Raw genomic sequence first — 23666 nt, 5'->3', positions numbered from 1 at the left:
CCATCTAGCAGTTGGCCCACTGAGAGCCTTGCCAAATGCAGCCCTGTATTCCAAGACTCATGCCTGGCCATAACCAAAGACATTTCCAGAGAGGTCCATTAGAAAGTCTCATGTTAGTTTAGCATAAAGTTTACGTTAAATTACAACCGTGCTCAGTTTTATACTAACTACCCTTCACAGCCATTTTATGTGCAAAGTCAACAAAACACATTTGGAGAAAAGGGACTCCATGTCACAGAGTTCACTAAGAAGTTAAGCCTAAGTTGGACACTTATAGAATCTCAAGACACTACCATATCCAGGATCACACTAGTCTAACAGTTCTATAAAGACACTACCTCTAGTTATGAAGCTCATGTTACATACATGACAGATTAAGTCTCAAACTTTAAGAAATGTCATTAGTTTCTCCAAAACTCAATAGAAACAGACTTACCCGTCTTTTAAGGCATAACTGAGGGGAGTTTAATGACTGTAGATCATAAGGTACACTACAGTCCCATTATTTAATGGTCTTAGATTGTCACAAGTTGCTAATTGCTACTTGTGGTAGTTTGAATGACAAGACTAATGAATTTGAACACTTGGTCCCCAGACGGTGGGGTGGGGATGGGTGAGGTGGCAGCGGGGATTGCTTTGAGGCCTTAGGGCCTCTCCCTACTTGCAGGTTCTGCTTTGCTCTGTGCTGATGGTAAAGGATGTGCTTTCTCAGCATCCCTGCTTCCAGCCACCACACCGGGATGGACGCTTATCTCCAGAACCAAAAAACCCAAGTAAACCTTCCTTCTGCAAGCTGCCTTGCTCACGGTGTTTCTTCAGTGCAAAAAGAAGCAAAGTAACTAGTACACTGCATTGGGTAGGGCAGCTTGGCTCTGACAAGGAGCCAGCACAGCTCCTAGGCCTGAAGAGGTTAAGGAAAAGGAGCGATTCCTATAACCTGAAGCAATGCAGCATCAGGGCTCTGCCTTCCTGTGCAGGTGACCTGACAGCAGTTATGACCTTGACAGAAAGCACCAGGTCAATGTGCAGGCTGGCAGAGAAAGAGCCACAACCACTGGGCTCACTTCCTGCTCTCCCTCAACCAGAAACTAGAAGAGAGCTAGCTGATGCCGCCTATAATCCTAAACTGCTTGCAGGCTCAGAACAGTCACGGCTGGGACATTCATTACACCGGTACAAAACTGACTAAGGAATTAAATGTCGAGTTTATTAGCACTTACAAAATATTAGCAAAAAAAAAGTGATGAAAAGCACGATTTTTAAGCTGTACTTTTCATTGTTAAAGTCAGTCTTGTGTTCAAACTAAGTCTTTAAACTACAGTGCTCGTTTCAGATTTCACACAAAGCAACTGGTCAATACTGTATTCCTGATCTATATTCAATCTTGTATTCTTACCAAGGATCTGTGTGAAACTTTCTCCAAAATATAATCTAGGCCACAGACCCGGTTTGGGAAATTTTTTACTTAGGCTAAGGGTTGTCGTTGTTGTAAATAGCTAAGATTTGAAAATCGGTAGAAACCCAATAAACGGGACACATGATGCAGAGACCCCTAGGATGCATGGACACTCCTTTAACTGTTTCATTTCTGTACCATCTTATTGTTGGTATTTTCTACATTTTTTTTCTACATGGTTTTCATGTTCTACATTCAAGAGTGAGGTAAGAAAGAAAGGTGTGTGTTGGGGTGTGTGGCAATATTTACAACCATATTTATTCTTGGGTCCTGAACGTATCAGGAGTCAGTCTTTATTGGCCTGTACTTAAGGAAGAAAGGTCTAATGCCACTGTGTGGGGGTTGAAATAAGTGCCAAAGGAAAAGCAGTTCCCTCCCCCTCCCGTCAGCAGGATCTGCTGCTCTTCGGGGAGGAGGACACTGCTGTGGCTGTGCAGCATGACTGGCCAGGGCACAGATGTCGTGTCGAGCTGATACTCAGAGCTCGACCCTGTAGTCAAATCGATAACAGTCACTCCAGGAACGGAGGAGGAATGAATCCAGACCCCTCCAACCAGAAGCAGCTTCCCATGAAATACATGAGCGGTATGAGAGTATCGTGGGGTAATGGGGGGCTGGATATCTATGGATTCCCAGAGGAATCCAGAGGACTTTGGTCTAAGAAAGAGTATAGAGCTCAGTGGTTCTTCAGAAGCCCCAAGACCTCCGGCGATAAGAGCTCCTCCTTGCCAACCGCAGGCACTATGGGAATGCCGACCCTCGGGGGCTGCCCCTTCTACTGGGATTCGGACCCAAGTCATTGTCTCTACATGTAGGAAACGACAGTCACTTAGTACAGGTTCCACCACACTTCGGCCACCATACACAAATAAGTATCTTTGATTCTGATAGTATACTTCCGTTGTTGAATGGCGCCAACATGACAACGTGGAACCTTCTTGCATGGCAGCCTCAGTTAATGTTACAGTCTGACTCTCGGGGCAATTAGCCTCACTTCTGTATAATTCAAGTTGGAGAGCCCCGGAAGCTGGAGTTACTGGGGACAGTCTCCCTCCAAGAACCAGAACCTGAGTATCTGAAAGCCTTGTCATGGTGTGATAAAGGCGTCCATCCCACTGGCCTCCAGTCCCCAAAGTACTTATTTGGCTGCCTTTCCATTCAGAGTCACCGGATCTCCAGAGCAAGTGAAACGTGCTCACTCGGCAGTGTCGCCCCTCTTCTTCTCCAAAGCCTCCTGCACTGAAAATAATGCCAGGGCTCAAGAGGACAGAGGCGTGGCCATATCTCTTCAGGCTGGAGTGCTGGTTGTCACTAGTGACTGGTCTGGCAGAAAGAAAACCTGAAGGCAAAGCAGGATCTACCCAAAAAGATGCCTCCGGGGGTGGCAACACCGGAGTTTCCGATAGCGTGGCTCCCCTAGATGCTGCCAGGATGAAATAGTGGGCACACTTCAGATGCCACTCCTCAAACTCATCAAAGGGCTCGAGCGTCTCGACCCGCCGACGCTCGTCTGCGGGGAGAAGGCGGCGGTAGAACTCGTTCAGGTCCAGGGCGCTGCAGGCAGTCCAGCCAGCTTGAAGGAAGCGCCGTACCTGGGCCTCCACGTCGGGAAAGAGCTCCAGGCCGTGCAGGGGAGAGTGAAGTCGCCGAAAGTGCTGCAGCATGATTTGCCCAAAGGCATCTCGTGGCTTCATCTGTTCATAGATTACGAAAAGGGCGTCGGGGAAACGCTGGGCGGCCCAGGCGATGAGGGCCGCGGCATCGGCGGGCTCCAGGTAGGTGAGCACCGCCTCGGCCAGGAGCAGCGTGGGTGCGGTGGCATCCAGGCCCGCGCAGTCCAGGGCCTCGCCTAACTGCGGGAGCTCACGCAGGTCCGCGCCCAAGATGCGGTAGTCCGAGCTCTCGAAACACAGAGCGGAGGACGAGTCCCCGAGCTGGAAAGGGCCGGTCAGCGAGCATAGCTCAGGGATCTCCCGGATCCTCTCCACCTTGCGCCGACACACGTCCGGGAAGTCCACCTCCCAAATGGCAGCCCGGGCCAGGAGGCCCGCAGCCTTCAGGCGAAAGAACAGAGAGTCAGAGCCTGCACCCAAAGACAGGATCTGCGCTCGGGTCGGGGCCGGGAGCGCGCCAGTGCGCTGGAGGAAGGCGCGCACGCAGTGACGCACGGCGCGCGCGCGCACGTAATAGCCGCGATGGATTAGCGGCGTGCGCCGCACAGGTCCCGGAACCAGCAGCACTGCGAAGGCGTCGCGCACGTATCCGTGTGCGGCCAGCGATCGCTTGCTGAGGGCGCTGCTGTCGTTGGTGCTCTGGACGGTTCCCGCCCGGCGTTCGCGGCTTCGCGGGCCCATGACCTGAAGACGCTCCGCAGTACACACGAAACACTCACCGCGCTGGTGTCGTTCGCTTCCGGGTGCGGTGTGCGTCACTTCCGCGCAGAGCGCGCTTTGCCAAAAACCGCGAGAGACCTTTTGATTTTTTTTTTTTTTTCCGAATCCCGTTTTACCGCGAACGCTGCTTAGTTGACAGCTAGAGTGTGGGGAGCTCGTAACCACTTTTCTACAGACATTTCGGCGCGAAGGGAAAAGGTCCTGTAGGTCCTCGTATTTGAGAACATTTTTAATCGAATCGGGGGCTGACGACCCGACTTCCTGCAAAGGACCGGCACCGCGTATCTTCAGCAGGCAAGAATAGATTGTTCCTTGCGAGAAAGTCATAATTTCTTTCTGGGAGGTAGTGGCGCACACCTGTATTCCCAGCACTCCGAAGGCAGAGGCAGGCGGATCTCTGTGAGTTCGAGGTCAGCCTGGTCTACAGAGCAAGTTCTAGGACAGGCTGTGCAGAGAAACCCTATTACGAGCCCCCCCCCCCAAAAAAATAACAGTTTCTCCTTTACTGAATGTTCTCATTGCAAGGGAGAAGTCATTTAAATCTTAAATTAGGCCAGATGGAAAGTGAAGGAGACCTTTACAGATAATTACCGGTAATTTAGCCCCCTGCACACATACATGCTATTGGCTGTCATGTATTCACAGCTCTATGCTAGGCCTATAGTGAATAAAGTATTCACCCTCTCTTCAGCTATAAAATGACACTCTCCTCCACTTCCAGAATTCTGTGATTCTTATGTGGTGTTGATTGAGTATGTCTGCTGAAAATAGCTGTGAAAGAGATGTAATTATTCCTGGTGGAATGTTGAGTCCTCCATCTCCCTTTTTAAAGAGAACAACTCGGGGGCTGGAGAGATGACTCAGAGGTTAAGAGCACTGGATGTTTTTCCAGAGGTCCTGGGTTCAATTCCCAGCAACCACAGGGTGACTCAAAAACATCTATAGTGGGATCTGGTGCTCTCTTCTGGTGTGCCGACATATAAGCAGACAGAACACGAACATAATGAATAAATAAATCTTTAGAGAGAGAGAGAGAGATACTCAGGTTGGGATTTAAAATGAAATTCCTGCATTGGATGCCTAGGAGTTACCAGTAAGAACGCATTCCCAGAGGCGTGTAGAAACGTTATCATTTATTGATTTTGTGTCTGGCTGGATTAGCAAGGGAGATGAGGATGATCTTAAGGATGGTTGATTCAGAGCAGTGGTGCATAGTAGCTATGAGGAGGAGTTTTTGAGTCCAGCTGATGAAAAAATGTCAAGTTCTGGTGCTCAGGAGCTCTTTAGGGTCCTAGGGGAACAGTTTCTGTGGCAGAATGACTCAGGGAGTGCAAGATCTATTCCTGGAGACATCTAGTCCACCCAGAGGAGAGGAGACAGTGAATTCAAGCCTCCATCTAGAGCCAGGGTCGGGACCCAAATATGGTCCAGGTCAGTCCCAGCCCATTTAAGGAAAGTGTTGGTGCAGCATGATTGTGAAATAGTGTTTCCATATGAAAGCAAATACATAAGTGCTGCATGTGTGTGATAACCTGAAATTACCCAGTAAACACAAAGTTAAAGGCATGTACAAACAAGCAGGTAAGTGACGCCCTGATCTTTGACTAACTCGGAGTTTTAATACTTTTTTTTATGTTTTGTTCATAGCTTTACTAGTCATTTCCCCACTGCAGAAACACCTAAGATTAGCTCTGTGTGTGTGTGTGTGTGTGTGTGTGTGTGTGTGTGTGTGTGTGTGTGTGTGTAGTGGGGTGGGGGAGGGGCGGTCTGTGAAAGGAAAAGCAGTGGTGTTTCTTTGTTTCTGTGTTAACATCTGAAATTATTTGCATTCGTGAATACAGGTGAAATTCAACTCAAAACAACATATAAGCAAGTCTTACTGAAGTACGCGTAAGTAAAACCATCGAAGAAAGGCCAGGACCTCAGAAGTGCTGACTTGATTATGTTGTATCATCCAAGCCAGAGTCAGAGTGAATGAAATCTTTGCCTCCTCCCAAAAGGATGGAGGCAGAAGGACAGCAATATCCACGGAAGACAGATTTTTACGTGGAGTTGCCAAAAGTGGTAAGAATTAACAGCTGATTCTTGTTGCACAACAACTCTTATGTTGTTTTCCACAAAAGAAAAGTAAGTTTTGTGGGTAGAATTTGTAGAAAGGGTATAGCTAAATCAAGTAGTTTACCTGGTGCAAACTACAAACAGCCAGCGCATGGTGTGGGACTAGGAATCTAGTAGATCCCTGGTGTGTTTTTACTGATTACATTCTCTTGTTTTAGGAGCTTCATGCCCACTTGAATGGCTCCATTAGTTCCAGTACCATGAAGAAATTGATAGCCAAGAAGCCACATCTTAAAGTTCATGATCACATGACCATGATTGACAAGGGAAAGAAAAGAACTTTAGAAGAGTAAGTTTGGGGAGATTGTAGGATTTTTTTTTTTGTCTGTCAGTATTTTGAGATTGAAATAGATAAGAATCAGAAGAATCAGATTTTAATACTTAAATAAATAGATATCTGGCTGGGCAGTGATGGTGCATGCCTTTAATCCCAGCATTTAGGAGGCAGAGGCATGTGGACCTCTGAGTTCAAGGTCAGCCTGTTTGTCTACAGAGAAAATTACAGAACAGCCAGGGTTGCATAGAGAAACTCTCTCTTGAAAAACCCAAAATAAAAAAGTAAAAAGACATCTGGCATGGAAAATATAACCTAACATATAACATGTTTCCAACTGTCAGACTACTGATAGTATTTGTAATAATTTATGTTTGTGAAATTATACTATTGATACCAGGTGATGGTGGTGCATTACTTTAATCCCAGCACTTGGGAGGCAGAGGCAGGTGGATTTCTGTGAGTTCAAGGCCAGCCTGGTGTACAGAGCAAGTTCCAGGATAAGCTCCAAAGCTACAGAGAATCCCTGTCTTGAAAAACAAAATACAAACAAAAAATTATATTATATTGAGTTGCTTCTTAGATTTGAAAATAATGGAATGTGGATTTTTCCCTATTTGCTTTTGCTAGAGGATTAGAGAATGGAATTATTTCATACTTTAAAATATAAATAAATAACATCTTATTTTTTGCTATTAAGTTGATTTTCTAGATTATACTTTTGAAAATATTATCCTGTGGTTCTTTGTAAATCTAAATATATACTTACTATTAACCTAAAATTTACTAATTAATTCCACTTAGGGAGTTTTTCTTGAGTAACAAGTTTTCGTTGACTAAAGTGTATTAAAACATTTTGTTCATTTGTAGATGTTTCCAGATGTTCCAAGTTATCCACCAGCTTACTACTAGTGCTGAGGATATTCTGATGGTGAGACATGGAAGGAGTTTAGAATGTTGAATTTTGAAGCAATGAATGTCTCTCATTACATATGACCTTTTGCTTTCATTAGGACCCAATGAAAATGTTTTCTTTTTTCCTTCTCAGTTTCTTTTTCCATTGATTTTTAAATTTTTTGTAATGACAACTCTTTTAAAAATCGTTGTAAGACATTGACCTAAGCTAGCCTGAAGTCTGTTATTGTTAAAGAAATGAGGAAGAGGAAAAGGAAGACGTGGGAAAGAACCAAGATCCGCATCTTCTATTGGGTAGGGAATAATAATGACAGGAAAGCCTGATCCTGCTTCCAAGTATGGCATGTTGTAAGAAACATGGTAGCCGGAGAGATGGCTCAGTGATTAAGAGCACTGGCTGCTCTTCCAGAGGACCCAGGTTTGATTCCCAGCACCTATGCTGTGCCTCACAACCCTCTGTAACTTCACTGACATCTTTTTCTGGCCCCTGTGGCACTGCATACACATGGTGCACAGACATACAAGCAGGAAAAACACTTGTGCACATAAAATAAAAATAAACCTTCAAAAATAGAAATATTCGACCTTAGATGGGATTACACTATTCATTCCTCTCTCTTTGCTTTTGGTTTTTTTTCCCACATAGCCCAGGCTGGCCTCACACATTCTCTATAGTTGAGGCTGCCCTGACACTCCTAACTCCTAGTCTTCCTGTCTCCATTTTCAAGTGTTTTAATTAAATTACTGCCTGGCCCATTAGTTCTAGCCTTTTATTGGCCAACTCTCACATCTTGATTCAACCCATTTCTAATAATCTGTATGTCACCACGAGGTCATGGCTTACCGGAAAAGATTCAGCATGTCTGACTGGGCAGCTCCATGGCAGCTCTCTCTGATCCTGCTTTCTTCCTCCCAGAATTCATTTCTGTCTACCCCACCTACCTATGTTCTGCCCTATCAGGCCAAGCAGTTTATTAATTAACCAATGAAAGCAACACATAGATAGACGGACTTCCTACACCAGACAGTCAGCAGGTAAGCCCTGTGCTAGTGAGAGTCTGCCTCAGAAAACAGGGTGAATGACACCCGAGGAGGATATCTAGGGATGTCCTCTGGCCTCCACACAGATTTGCACATCTACCCAAACACACACTTGAACATGCAGCCACACACACATTCACACAAAGAACATCACCTTTGTCTCCAGTAGAGGCTGGGCTTGCAGCTCATTTGGAGCCCTGCTTGCTTAGTGCCTGTGCATACTTCCCAGCATCCTTCACCAAAAAAGCCAGAAGAGAGAAATGAAATGTAGCTCACCTAAAGTCACACACAGGAAGTGAGAGTAGTGTCTCTTCCAGAGCCCGTATACTTTCCTGTTACCAAAAAAAGCCAGAAGAGAGAAATGAAATATAGCTCACCTAAAGTCACACACAGGAAGTGAGAGTAGTGTCTCTTCCAGAGCCCGTATACTTTCCTGTTCAGGACTTAACTGATTGGACTGTGTTCTGTCTGGAACAAGAATGGGAATAGGTGAGAGAGCCAGCCCCCTAACACAGCTGCTGTTAACATCTGGTTTCTCTATTGGTCTCAGTGGAATAGGGTTAGTTGGCCCTTCCTGGTTGTAGTTCTCAGCCTGCAACGATGAGGCCTTACTTTGTTATAGCAGTGGCAGCAAGTTGGTGTTCTTGGGAGTAGTCCCCAGAGGGTCCAGTGCCAACAATGCTGGAAGCACCAGATTCGTACTCTGGTGAAGCAACAATGTATCTTGTGTTGTCTATGAGTGACATGATTTTGAAGGCTATAGGGTTGCCTCGAGCAGGGCAGTCCCTGTCTGATTTTCTAGCCTATATTGTGAACTTCAACTATCCATTCTATTATTAAAAATTCCTTTTCAGGCAGAGTGGTGGTGGCACCTACCTTTAACCTAGCACTTGGGAGGTAGAGGCAGAACAAGTTTCATGATATCCAGGGCTACACAGAGAAACCCTGTCTTAAAAAGCAAAAAATAAATAACAACAAAAAAATTCTTCTTGACTTTTGTGAGGGCAAAAAAGTGGGTGCAGACATTGTATTGCTATGAATTGACTAAGTGCCATCCTGTTAGGTGTCTGCAGAGCCAGCCAACACTTGTTCTTTTGTTAAGACGCTGTCCTTGCAGGTTCGTATGCACACGGTCAAAGAAGATTAAGATTAGTTTAACAACTGAAGGGCCAACTAGGGCAGATTTGTGGGATCTTCAATCTGGTCCGTTTCCCCATCTAAATTTGGTGTTTCTTAGAATTGCTGGCAGAAAGGAAGGATGTCCCTTCAGTAATTTTTGGATTGTTAGACTTGTACTGTATTAGATAGTTTGACTTTATTTATCACACACTTTCTTTGCCTAAGGGGAATTTTCCCAAGTACCTCAGAGAAAAAGTTGGCCCTGCTAGAATTTGATGAAAAATGCAAGACATTCCTCCATAACTTGCTAAGAACCCTAAGCCATGACCTTAGCTAACATGCAAGTAATGTCTAATTGTTACGTCAGTAGAGCCGTTTATTTCTTTGTCTGTGCATTTCCCAACACCATGCAAACACTGAGTGACTCCAATGACTTTGACTCATTTCTCTTTTGTCTGCCATTATAAACACTAGAAAGTCAAGGAGAAAGAAAGCCAGGCTTGCCAGTAGGCAGACAGAGGCAGGAGAATCAAATGAGTTCAAGGCTAACCTAGACTACCTGTCTCAAAAATTAAAAAAAAAAAAAAGAAAAGAAAAGAAAGGAAAAAGCATGCTAATATGCAGACTTAGTTTTCACATGGGAACAGAGTCATGTGAACTGTTGCTGAACTGACATGATCTGCCTTAGGGATGGACAAAGCAGGCGATCCCTACTACCTGGGAGAGAGATTCCCTACATCCTTTGCCAGTCAAAATTAATAAATGAAATGAAACAGTAGCACTTGGCCCTTGCACTGGGCACCTTCCTCCAGCACTGCCAACACTGTGTGCACTGCTTTTATTATCAGGTCACAAAGGACGTCATTAAGGAGTTTGCAGAAGATGGTGTCAAGTACCTGGAGCTGAGGAGCACGCCCAGAGGGGACGGTGTCACTGGTAGGGCTGAGCTCCTTCTCAGTGGATGTGCTGTCCTGTTGCCATGGGTTCTGATCACACAAGGTTCCTGTTTGCTTCCATCACTCAGCAACAACAAAAACTTTCACTGTGTACATTAGTGATGCTTAATGGCATTTAAAAAAATATACGTGGTGGTGTTGAGTTTCAGGTCCAGTGCCTCACGTTGCAGGCGAGTGACCTACTCCTGAGCCAGAGTGATGCTCGTGGTTCATAAGTTGTTCTTAAACGAAAAGTAGAAAACCCACTTGGTCACTCTTTGATAAAGAAGGGGAAATCGCATTTAGGGTTTTGTTTTTGTTTTCTACAAGAAAAGGACACAGCATGTGAGGAGACAGCTCAGTCGGAAAGTTCTTGTCCTGCAAGCTTGAGGGTCTGAGTTCAAGATCCAGAACCCGTATAAAAGGCTGGGCACAGTGCTCTTCTAACACAGCCCTAGGCAGGTGGAGACAGTTGTTGTAGGAGAAGCGGGCTAGCTTAACCCCCAAAATAATCACACAGAAATTGTATTAATTAAATTAGTGCCTGGCCCATTAGTTCTAGCCTTTTATTGGCCAACTCTCACATCTTGATTCAACCCATTTCTAATAATCTGTATGTCACCATGAGGTCGTGGCTTACCGGAAAAGATTCAGCATGTCTGACTGGGCAGCTCCATGGCAGCTCTGTCTGACCCTGCTTTCTTCCTCCCAGAATTCATTTCTGTCTACCCTGCCTACCTATGTTCTGCCCTATCAGGCCAAGCAGTTTATTAATTAACCAATGAAAGCAACACATAGATAGACGGACCTCCTACACCAGACAGTCAGCAGGTAAGCCCTGTGCTAGTGAGAGTCTGCCTCAGAAAACAGGGTGAATGACACCCGAGGAGGATATCTAGGGATGTCCTCTGGCCTCCACACAGATTTGCACATCTACCCAAACACACACTTGAACATGCAGCCACACACACATTCACACAAAGAACATCACCTTTGTCTCCAGTAGAGGCTGTTCTTGCTCCTGCACTTGGGAAATAATGTCACTAAGTGGTTATAGAATGCCATTTTATGGCACTCACTGAAGTGTCAGGTATTCATTGACTCCTTAGAGAATGGTTAGGAGCAAGTTGTAAAGTGTTCAACCTTCTGGGGACAGAGTTGAGCTGGATGTGGTTTAGTAATTTCATAGAAACTTCCATAAGAGCTGTCTGGCCAGGGATAGCCTCACACCTGTAACACTCTGAAGGCAGAAGTAAGAGAGAATGACTTTCTGCCTGCCCTTGCCTACATGGCCTGACTCTCAGGGACAGAGGGAGGTTGTTTTGTTTTGTAATCAGGAGACATTATATATTATCATTGAGTCCCTCTTGACCTGAAGAGACTTAGGTTATCTTACACCAAAACATGTGTAGCCAGTTAAGAACTATTTGAAACTGTTAAAGTAAATGTCAAAATGGGAAACAGAGATTCTTAATCTCAGTTTTAAATTGTAGAATCAGTTTCAAGTTATACAATGTAGTATGTGCATGCCCATGTGTGGGAATATACACACAAAACATGAATAGGTGGCTTTATCACAGTCTGTAACTCCCGCTCCAGGAGATCTGACCCCCTCTTCTGGCCTCTTTGGGTACCATACACATGTGTGTATATGTGCACACACAAGATAAAATATTTTTTAAAAAATTTCCCTAACGGCTGTGATTCACCCTTAGCCGGGCCCTAGCACAGCACAGCGATGCTGTCTGAAGGATGAAGTAGGTGGTGATGTCGTCACATATGCTGCTCTGCACTCTTTCCAGGAATGACAAAGAAGACTTACGTGGAATCCATACTTGAAGGCATAAAACAGTGCAAACAAGAAAACTTAGATATTGATGTTAGGTAAGAAGATGGTGCATTAATAATACCCTTTTAAAAAGCAGAATATGATGTTTTATTGTCTCATAAAGGTGATGGATTTTTTTTTAAAAAATCAGCTATTATCTATTTTTACCTACAATAGAAAAAATAGATTCAAGAACCCTGTTGCTAAGATGAGAATACAATTCTGAATTTAGTCATCTGGCAGTAAAATTCTAGTATTTTTGCTCAAGTCAAGTATGGCCTCTCATTGCTGCTGTGCTGAGGTGGACTTCCTGTAGCCACCCACACAGTCTCACATGATCTGGCTGTTTGCTCTCTCTCCTGTAGGCTCAGACTGTCCTCAGTGCCTTTCTCTCACTGGCTCTTCTGCCTCCCATCGTGTCCTTACACAGCCACCTTCTCATTATTCAGCTCTCAATTTGTCTGTTGTTCCCTTAGAGCAACCAGTCTGTCCAGCATGTTCCTGGCCCCCAAGTCCCTCCTCACCCACGTTCCTCTTTGGCTTTAGTGTGTATTGTCATAAAGTATACAAGCCCTTTGACTGGAGTGTAAGTTCAGGGAAGCCTGAGTCCTTGTCGTTGATTTACTACTACATCCAGTACTTTGAACAAAGCCAGCTTTTGTGATAGAGTCAAGTAGTCCAGACTGACCTGGAACTTGCTATATAGACAAGGTTGACCTTGAACTCCTGATCTCCTGCCTTTACCTCCCAAGTGCTGGGATTATGGGCGTGCGTCATGATGTCTGGCTTCATCACCTATTTATTCTCGCCAAAAAAATTAAATCTGATTTAATTAAGCTTCTAGACTAGATCCAATTAATCAGTTAATAGAAAATACAGGAGGACATGTTAACATAGGGGGATAGAATCAAGAGAATCCAAACTATGGGAAGCTTTGTAGGACAAACAACAAATAAATCACATAAGAAGAGGTAGGATAGAAATGGGAATGGGAGAGAAGTGAGTAGAAATGGATTAGAAGAGACTTAAGGGCATTGGGAGACGGCTCAGTTGGTAGAGCACTTGTCTAGCAGGTGTGAGGACATGAGTCCAAGTCCCTAGAACCCCATAAAAAGCCAGGTGTCCATGTAATCCTAGAGATGGTGAGACAGGAGGTGAAGACAGGCAGATCCCTGGAAGTTCACAGGCCAGCTAGCTTGGCCTTCATGGTTCCAGGCCAATGGGAGACTCTGTCTCAGACAAAAGGTAGGTGCTTGAGGACCCACACCGATTGCCCTCTGACCCCCAATATCCTGCCTGTATTGGCGTCCCTTACAAATGGTCACACTGCAACACCCAAAGGTATAAACAGAAAGGTGAGATTATTGGAAATTGGAACAGACTAGATACTGATACTACTTAGACATTCATGTCTCGTTCTGTGTATACAATGTCGTGTTTAGACTCGCTGCCTTTCAGAGTAAGCTATATTCCAAGTAGCCAGCCACTTTTTATGGCAATATTTAGAATTGTCTTTTTTATATGCATCATAGTTTTTTTCAAATGTTGACTTTTGGGTTTTGTTTTTTTTTTTCATTTTGTTTGAGACAAGGTCTAGACATGGTCTATTGTGGCCCAGGCTGGCCTCAAACTCCATCCATTCTCAGATATTTTGTGGTTAGAAGTTGCTCTTTACTCTTCTGGTGGCTTTGTACTAAGGACTGTCAATGAAGCGGCGAAGTTCATAAGGAAAAGACACGTGATTATAGGTGACCTTCTCTGGGCTTAGTTGATTTTAGATTGGTGGAATATTTTTGTTTTGGTTTGGTTTTTGGTTTTTTGTTTGTTTGTTTGTTTTGGTTTGGTTTGTTTTATTTTTTGAGACATGTCTCATGCATTCCAGACTGGCCTTAAACTGACTTTGTAGCCCAACATGACCTTCCTGCCTCCACCTTCCAGACACTTTGATCATAGCCACATATACACCCATGTCTGACTTTAACTGTGATCTTCTTGTCATAAGCCCTTTCTGCCAAGTTAGTATCAACTGTGTTTTTCTTATCTTACAGGTATTTGATGGCAATCGACAGAAGAGGTGGCCTAACGGTAGCCAAGGAGACTGTTGAACTTGCTAAAGAGTTCTTCCTGTCCACTGAGGATACAGTTCTTGGCCTTGACCTCAGTGGAGACCCGACTGTAAGTTATTATATTTTATCTCTCAATGCAGAATCAGTCAGTGGGGTGAGGCTTAGTTTGGAGCATCATGCACTAGGGGCCAGCATGTTGGAGCCCACAAGACTCTGCAGTTAATGTGCAGCTGACAGATTCATGCATAAGTGTACAACTTATGGGGCACCCATTTTGCAGAGCTGTGGGAACACTTGTCTTTTGGAAAAGTCACTGTCATATCTGTGGGAATCTGGTGAAGCCATGATTCTTCCCTTCAAAATGGGATTCATTCCCAGAACACCTCAGCAGTGTAACTTCTGCACGGACAATGGATTGACCTTGCTTCATTCCTCCACACCACAGGGCTTTAGAGCGGTAACATTCACTCTTTGTTCTGTCAAATTTACATAGAGTCAATGTCCCAGAATTACCTGCTCACAGACCACATAGTAATTTCTATAATATATACAGGCACTGAATAGGAAGGCAGCCTGCCCCACCTTTGCTAACAAACAAATCTGGGCGTCCCCAAAGCTGGTTATCACAAAAGAGGTTAGATTAGAAGAATGAGTGAATCCAGGATTTGGGGACGTTTAGTAACTAATGGTCTGGGGTGTCAGGTACTTCCCCTTGAATGCTGGCTCTTTCTTGGGTGGTGTCATCTGTTCCAGCGTACAGTTTTGTTAGGTTCTACCTGCCCTTCTTGTGATTTTGATATGCACATTATCAGTATCTTTGCCTTTGGAATTTTCCAACTATGTCTGTAAAAACTAGAAACCTCGTGGAGATCTCCCTTATTCTTCTCCTTCTTTTCTTATTCTTCCTCCCCTCCATCCCCTTTCTTCCCGTCACATGAAAAATAAAGCAGATGCAGATATAATGTGCTTGAGTTAATTTTTTTTACCCTCAGATCCTCGCCTGCCATAGGCATCCAATTTCTGAGCTCTGAGGCTGGTACTCAAGGCTCCCATACCAGCAGACACCTAATGAAGCCCTGTTCTGCCCTATCAGCAGAATGTATAGCATAGCATTTCTTAAGGATTCTTGAAAGAAACACTGTAAAATTACATTATAGATATATAATGTATCTATAAGTAAATATATAAATAAATTATAGATATTATTAGATATGACCACCCTGTCCATTCTTCTAAAGATAGTATACAACTTGTAACAGGTTTTGTTCCCAGAAGTTAATTCCATCATGTATGATGGATAGATAAGAGTGTTAAGAGTGTCACATGTGTGTGGTTGCACGTTAGTGTGCTTGTGTGTGTTGTTGTTGTTTTTAATCATGAAAGCTTCCTAAATCAAATGAGTTCCCCATAATACTAAATATCTGTGTGAAATAAGAATTTTGACCCATCATACCCAACTTGCTTATTGACCTGAGTTCACTGGTACTGGACTCAAGAATAACCTTTCTATGGTGCATTCCCTAAAGGGTCTAGCACATTAAAGGCTCTCTATAAGCAAGAGACTCAAATGAAACCAATCTGCCCTTATTTTATCCCTTATTGGGTTAGAACACCAGATGCCTCAGTTTGCTTGGTATTCTCATGCACCCTTCTTTTATCTTCAAGGTAGGACAAGCAAAAGACTTCTTGGAACCTCTTTTAGAAGCTAAAAGAACAGGTTTGAAGTTGGCATTACATCTTGCAGAGGTAAATAATATTGTCATAGAATGGAGAGGGCAGATTATAATTTAAAAATAAAGTTGTTTGTAAATAACTAATAGAAATAGGCTTATTTTGGGGAAAACATTTTTGTTTTGTTTTCTTTCTTTCTCTCTCTTTCTTACTTTCTCTTTCTTTTTCTCACTCTGTAGACTAGGCTGGATTTGAACTCATAGAGCTCAGCCTGCCTCTGCCTTCTGAGTGCTGGGATTAAAGGGTTATGCCTCTATATTCTGGCTAGTTTTTACTTCTTTATGTTTATACTTCATGAGATTATTATTAGGCGGTAGAAGATTGATAAAGCTGAGAAGGCTTGAGAAAGTTTAAGTAATTCTGATTTTTAAAAACATTGGCATTCACTACTCAGAAGGCAGAATAAAATATCTTAGTTCCTGGCAGAGGCAGAGGGCATTGATCCCCTCTTATCACTTTTCTGAAGATTCCAGATAAGAAAAAGGAAACACAAATGCTGCTGGATTTGCTTCCTGACAGAATCGGGCACGGAACGTTCCTCAACTCCTCCGAGGGAGGCTCCCTGGGTCATATGGATTTTGTGAGGCAGCACCGGATACCTCTGGGTAAGACAGAGTTTCATGTTGCCCAGACAACCCTCTTGCCCTGCTTCCTCCAGGCCCCAGATTGCAGATTTATGTGGGAAAGTACTGTACTAAAATGCAGATATTTGCAAATTAAGTGCATACGTGCTTTCTGGGTCTTATCGAAGTGCTGAAAGTTTTAGCTTTTATTTGAAGTTTCATGATGGCAGGGCTCTCTCTTACTTACTTACTTAGCTTACTCTGGCTGTGTTCATCTTTACTGACTGCTACAATCCCTAGTTCTAGGAACTCAGTCTTTTGTTGCTATTGCTTTGTTTGTTTAAGAAATAAAGGTCATAGGCTGGCTGGACGGTGGTGGATCGCATGCCTTTAGTCCCCAGTGTTCTGGAGGCAGAGGCAGGTGGATCTCTGTAAGTTTGAAGCCAGCCTGATCTACAGAGCAAGTTCCAGGACAGGTTCCAAAGCTACACAGAAAAACCTTGTCTTAGAAAAAAAATAAATAAGCAAGCAAACAAACATAAAAGAAATAAAGGTCATTTCGAATTTTGAAGGTTATTATAATAAAATTAACACATGGGTCCAATGAGATGGTTCACAAGTAGAGATGTGTACTACCAACCATAATGACTTACCTGAGTTCTGTCTGGGTGACTCACAGGGTCCTCCTCTGATTTTCTCTCTCTTTCTCTCTTTCTCTCTCTCTCTCTCTCTCTCTCTCTCCCTCCCTCCCTCCCTCCCTCCCTCCTTCTCTAAACTGATGTTAAAAATAAAATTAATGTTATGCAAATGTGTAACATTTACTTAAAAATTAAGTATTACAGGGCTGGAGAGATAGCTCAGAAGTTAAGAGCACTGGCTATTCTTCCAGAGGTCCTGAGTTTAATTCCCAGTAACCACATGCTGGCTCTCAACCATCTGTAATGAGATCTGGTGCTCTCTTATTGTGTGCAGGCAGAACACTGTATACATAACAAACAAACATTCAAACAAATCTTAAAAAGAAGAAAGAATTACAGCCAGGCTTGGTTGCACAAGCCTATATTCCTACTTTGTGGGAGGCCGAGGCAGTAGGATTACTAGTTTGAGACTAGCCTAGATTACTCAGGAAAACCTGTCTCAAAAATTAGGGAACTGGGATTAGAGAGATTGCTCAGCAGTTAAGAGCAATGGGTGTTCTTCCAAAGGACCTGGGTTCGATACCTAGAAACCATATGGGTGCTCACAACTGTGCCTCACTTCAGTTCCAGTGGATCTGACACTGTCTTCTGGTCTCCCTCCTCAGGCACTAGGCATACTGTAGTTCTTTTTGTTTGTTTGTTTGTTTACTCTTTGGGGGCCCACTACCCAACTCCCAAATAAATAAATGGAGACTTACTCTTACTTAGGAATGCCTGACTTCAGCTTGGCTTGTTTCTAACCATCTTTTCTAACTTAAATTATCCTGATTCTCTAACTACATTTTGCCTCTGGGCTTTTAACCTTACTTTATTCTATATATCTTTCTTTCCTCTTACTCTGTGGCTGGGTTGTGGCTAGGTGACTGGCCCCTAGCATCCTCCTCTCCTCCTTTCCTCACTTGCTGTGGGAGCTCCTTCCGCTCCTTCAACCAATAGCTGCTGAGATACCAGCCCATTGGGGCGTGGTCTCTCTCTCTTTAAAAAAGCAGCGGCTGTCCTCCACTCTCTCTGGCTTCCGGCTCCACTTCCGGCTCCTAGACTCCTTTCCTGTTTGTGCAGAGGGGCTGTTGTCTGGGACGGTAATCTGTAAGTTTTTCCCCTTTGAATAAATAACCATTCTATTAATCATAATTCCAAACTGGTGTGGGATTGTTTGTGACTTATGCCTTCACTCACTCCTCCACACCTTCTTCCCTAGATTTATTTATTTATCCTATTTATTCTCTCTGCCTGTCATCCCCACCTATTTCTCTCTTCTGCCTAGCTATTGGCCATTGAGCCCTTTATTAGACCAATCAGGTGTTTTAGGCAGGCAAAGTAACACAGCTTTTCAGAGTTAAACAAATGCAACATAAAAGAATGTAAAACATCTTATATCATTAAACAAGTATTTCACAGCATAAATGAATGTAAAACATCTTCAACTAATATTTCACAAGTGTACTAGCAGCACATAGACATGCACAGGTAAAACATCCATACACATAAAATAAAAATTTTAAAGCATATTAGAAATCAGGGAAACTGTAAACCTATTTTTATATCCTGATTGACCATTGCACACACGATTGTGAATATGCTGTGACTATTTTATATCCTGACTTACCATTGCACACGCTATTGTGAATATGCTTAGTGACCATTTTTATATCCTGATTGACCGTTGCACACATGATTGTGAATATGCTGTGAGTGACAACTTTGCTGTCATTGTTACACCATTTTCTGAGAGTAGAGCAGTAAAGAAAGAATTTCCTGTGCTGGAGAGATGGCTCAGAGGTTGAGAGCACTGACTACTCTTCCAGAGGACTGGAGTTCAATTCCTAGCAACCACATGGTGGCTCACAACCATCTGTAATGAGATCTGGTGCCCTCTTCTGGCCTGCAAGTATACATGCAAACAGAACACTGTATATGTAATAAATAAAATAAATCTTAAAAAAAAAGAAAGAATTTCCTATATAAACTCATCAGAAGACAGTAAAATCATCCCCAAAAATCAGTTATAGGCCAGGTGTGATGGCACATTCCTTTAATCCCAGCACTGCAGAGGCAGAGGATGGTAGATCTCTGTGAATTCAAGGCCAGCCTGATATACATAGTAAGTTCCAGGCCAAACATAGTGAGACCCTGTGTTCAAATAGCAGCAGCGGATGTGACGCTTTATGAGGGAGTGTGACAGGCTGTGGTCTTTCTCCTGTCACTGTGAAGAGAGCAGTAACTCCTTGCTCGGTACAGCTGCTGTCACAGCAATAACAGGTATCTCTGAACTGCAATCTGTGCGTTTGGATGTAGTGGTGGAAGACAGTGCAGAGGCTTGCCCATGAGACATACTCACTCTCTGCTAAGCTACACCCCAAATGGGAACTACAGTTTCCTATTACACGTAATGAGGAATTACGTGTATTTTGTGGAATAATGAAACTGCTTAAATCAGCAGAGTTTGCAAAGTTTTTTTGAGAGTCTTCCTGATGCTCGCTGAATGAGTTCACTTACTTGCTTTTAATAGAAGGATTTTCCCCTTTCGTCTAGAACTTTGTTTGACCTCAAACATCAAAAGCCAGACAGTTCCATCTTATGACCAGCATCACTTTGGATTCTGGTACAGCATTGCTCATCCTTCTGTGATCTGTGTAAGAAATATTCTATTCTCACTCCTATTCAGTTGCTACATTAAGTCATATGTTTATTATCTTGCTGATTACCTTGAGTTCCTGAAGGAAATGCCCAGTAATGGAGCTTGAGGGGGATGGGGAAGCTGAAAAGGGCTCAGATGATAATGGGTTTGGTTCTCAGAAGCAGTAAAGCAGTATCTGGTGAAGCCTTAATAAAAAAAAAAAAAAAAAAAAAAAAAAGGAGCCTTGTCTACAAAGTGAGTTTCAGGATAGGATAGCCAAGATTGTTACACAGAGAATCCTGTCTCAAAGAGAGAGAGAGAGAGAGAGAGAGAGAGAGAGAGAGAGAGAGAGAGGAAAGAAAAAAAGAAAGAAAAGAAAAAGTGCAGGTGCCCAGCACCCATCTAATAGGCCCTGCTTTATTTGATCTGGAATGAGTCCTGGGCTTAGATATGCTTTAAAAGTTCTTTCTTTGTTTGTAATATGCAGCCAGGGTTAAAGTACTCTGGTCTTTTTAAAAGTATAAACAAGTTTGTTACAGATGAACATTTATAAGTTCCTTTTTAGACTATTGAAAGAAGCATAGGAAAATAGATTCTGAACAAAAAAAGGTTAGTTTTTACAAAGCACTTCTTTATGTTGAACTGTTCTTGTTTATTGGCAGACCGATGACAAGGGTGTTTTTTCGACAAATCTTTCTCAAGAATATCAACTGGCAGCAGAAACATTTAATTTGACCCCATCTCAAGTGTGGGATCTGTCTTATGAATCCATCAGCTACATCTTCGCTTCTGACAACACCAGATCTGAACTGAGAAATCAGTGGAATCACCTGAAGCCCAAAGTGTTCCACTTTTAAGATGGGATGGGGTGAACTACTTCCAACTATATGTGGTAGCCAAGATCTGCCACATCCACTCAGTGAACTGTCCACTACTTCCCTTGAAGCCAGGACCAAGTCTATGTGGGGTCTTGACACCCAGTAAGTGTCAGTAATATCTTAGACTAGAAGCCCTGAGACCTTGCATGCTTCACCTCCATGCTGGATGCTGGAGGACTGGAGGTCATTAACTAAATCCCTCATCCACTGGTAACTTTCTTTTTCAATTAGCATTCTCTTCCTGTTACTGATCATAAAACTTCTGAGATGAAGCTGCTTGTCTTCAGGAAGACCTCTGTGTTTTGTTAGCTGTAATCAGACCCTAGCCACTTCTTCTAACCCTTTCAGGTATTGTTTCTCAGGACAGTTGATGCCAGGCCACATTGCACACCACAGCCATTCGTGTGGGCGCCTTGTTGTCAGGTGACCATGTAGTAAAAAAGCTAGAATCTGGCTTTGCCCTTCTCATAATATCTTTAGAAATATATAAAGGGAATTTAATTACTTCAGTTTAGGAAAAGGAAAGAATTGCTGGCTCAAAGTGAGAAAGACATAAGACTGGAGCTTCACTTTTAAAATCAGCTTCTATTTAGCTTTCATTGTGGAAGCTGCCAGGACTTCCACAGTGCCAGGACTCACTGGAAAGATCTTTCTAGTAATAGTAGCATTGTGGCTTCTAGGGTTCTTAGATCTCCTATAACCTCATGCCCACAGGCATAGGCTAACATAAACACATATATACCATGACCACTTTAGCCAAAGACAAGGGACAACTAAGATTGGCTCTACATGTAAGAAAAAACTTTAACAGATAACAGATGTCCTGGTTAGTTTTTTGTTTGTTTGTTTGTTTGTTAACTTGACACAAGCTAGAGTCATTTGAGAAGAAGAACCCTAAACTGAGAAAATGCTCCCACCAGATTGGCCTAATCAGTGCTTAATCAGTTGGTTGGCTCATCCCACAGAGGCAGGTGGTTCTGGGTGGAATAAGAAAGGAAACTGAGCAAGCGACAAGGAGCAGGCCAGTAGGCAGCACTCTTCCGTTGCTTCAGGATGGACTACAAATTATAAGAAGAAACAAACCCTTTTCTTCCTCACATTGGTTTTGGTCATAGTGTTTTATCACAGCATTAAAAACCATGAAACAGTGCTTGACTTGCTGTCCTTCTTAGAATGCATGTTTTCCCTGATCTCAGAGAAGCCTGATGGCACCCTTAATCCAGTTACTAAGGTTGAGACTTCTGTGTGTCTTTCTTTTGGGTACACAATAGGAGGTACTTAAACTTTCAAGTTCATAGATATGTTTTATAACCTTACATTTCTAAGTATATCCATTTACACAGTTTTTTTTTTTTTTGAGACAGGGTTTCCCTGTGTAACAGTCCTAGCTGTCCTGGAACTAGCTCTTGTAGACCAGGTTGGCCTCAGACTCACCTGCCTCTGCCTCCCAAGTGTTGGGATTAAAGGCATGTGCCACCGCCGCCCTGTTTATACAGATTTTTTAAAAATCCATAAAATGTCACCCTTTTCCCACCAATATATTTTTACTGATTATTTGGGAGTTTCACATACTGTACCTTGATCCCATTAATCTCCCTGTCTTCCTAGGTCCACTCCACCACCTTCAGACCTCCCCCAAAGAAAAGGAAAAAAAAAATACCAAGTTCAATTTGTGTTGCCATGTATTACTCACTGGAGCATGATCAAACTCCAGTGGCCAGCCTCTTAAAGAAAACCGAGCCCTTTCTTACCCAACCTCTGCCAGAAGCCGTCAACTGTGAAGAGCTACACTTCAGAATCCCTATCACAAATTTTATAAAGAGTTTTCTTCAGGGGCTTCCTGTCTAGACTGGTTCTTTTTTGGAATGTGGGGAAAAGAGGTCTCTCATCTCAGCTGTGAGTCTACAGTCATCAATTCCACTGCAAAAGCAGCTTCCTTCCCCTTTAGCCAGGGGCAGCACAGATCATGGGCATCTACAAGGATGCTGGTAGTAACAGACCGCAGAGCACCGTGGCCCCTGGCAGCCAGACGGACTTGGGACATCAACATGGCCTTGGGCAGCACAGACCACGACATTCTCTTTACTGTGCTGGGGAACTGAATACAGGACCTTGCCCGTGCTAGGCAAGCACTTTACCACTGAGCTGTATCTTCACCATCCATGTGGGTATTTTATACCCTTTAAAAATGTTACAGAAGCCTTTAATCCCAGAACTCAGGAGGCAGAGGCAGGCGGATCTCTGTGAGTTCAAGGCCAGCCTGGTCTAGAAGAGCTAGTTCCAGGGCAGACTCCAAAGAACAGCAAAACCCTGTCTCGAAAAACAAACAACAACAACAACAAAAAAAAAGTGTTACAGAATAAAAACTGACACAAAATTAGTGTGTATAATATATTCAATGAGAAAATATGAGAAAGTAGTTAACAGTGTTAAGGCAACATGGTGGGAGCAGGTCATGTCATTTCTACCAATATGCGTTTCTGTGCATGCCTTTTCCACAAAGGCTGATGACGCAAGGGTTAGAGGCCTAAACCTCTTGCTCCCCTTAGTGCTTTCTTAGGCTTACTTTTGCTTCTGTCCACCCTCAGCAATGGCAGACTGGGCAGTATTTGTGAGGTAGTTTGAGATGACCTAGATCTTCCTTTAGTGAAGAGAGTTCACCTGTTCGTTTTATACAGTCTCCTCATTTGGAAGTTGAAGGGTAATTTAAAACCTGACTCATTTTCCTTGCCTAGGTATCTTGATGTGATTGTAATTTATTCCTTTGCCTTCAATGTAAAAATTCAGGCAGGTCACTAATAATAACAACAAGAAGGGGGAAAAACAGAATTTTTTTTCCTACCATGATGGAGTAAGTCACAAAACAAAACAATCCCACGCAAATTCAGAATTAAGATTAATAAAAAGAGTTATTTATTTAAAAGGAAAAACTTACAGATCACCGTCCTAGACAACAGCCTCCTGCAGAACCAGGAAAAGCGTCTGATAGCCAGAAGCGGAATCCGAAGCAAGCAAGAGCGAGAGGGCTGCCTCC

General features: G+C 43.3%; 2 protein-coding genes across 5 annotated transcripts; one reads left to right on the top strand and one right to left on the bottom strand.

Annotated features, from left to right (window-relative positions):
• Positions 1-1712: 1712 nt before the first annotated feature.
• Positions 1713-3872, bottom strand: Lcmt2 (leucine carboxyl methyltransferase 2). The gene has a single exon (XM_048459709.3). It carries the CDS (start codon positions 3808-3810, stop codon positions 1750-1752), a length of 2061 nt encoding a protein of 686 aa, XP_048315666.3. The 5' UTR covers positions 3811-3872; the 3' UTR covers positions 1713-1749.
• On the top strand, positions 3866-23009 carry Mapda (N6-Methyl-AMP deaminase). Of its 4 annotated transcripts, none has more exons than XM_085696359.2 (11): positions 3866-4143; positions 5691-5913; positions 6126-6256; positions 7112-7172; positions 10165-10252; positions 12054-12135; positions 14128-14254; positions 15811-15891; positions 16343-16481; positions 19670-19770; positions 20417-21782. In XM_085696359.2, exons 2-11 carry the CDS (start codon positions 5824-5826, stop codon positions 20609-20611), a joined length of 1095 nt encoding a protein of 364 aa, XP_085552485.2. In that variant the 5' UTR covers positions 3866-4143; positions 5691-5823; the 3' UTR covers positions 20612-21782. The 4 variants fall into 4 exon arrangements, with proteins under 4 accessions (XP_085552485.2, XP_048315670.3, XP_048315669.3 ...); XM_048459713.3 differs by having other exon boundaries at positions 3866-4248; XM_048459712.3 differs by having other exon boundaries at positions 3866-4259.
• The last annotated feature ends 657 nt before the right edge of the window (positions 23010-23666 follow it).

The sequence above is a fragment of the Myodes glareolus genome, chromosome 10, assembly GCF_982192425.1.
Source record: "Myodes glareolus chromosome 10, mMyoGla1.1, whole genome shotgun sequence".
NCBI lineage: Eukaryota > Metazoa > Chordata > Mammalia > Rodentia > Cricetidae > Myodes > Myodes glareolus.
Note: the sequence above shows the minus strand (reverse complement) of the source record. Positions and strands in the feature narration are given on the sequence as shown.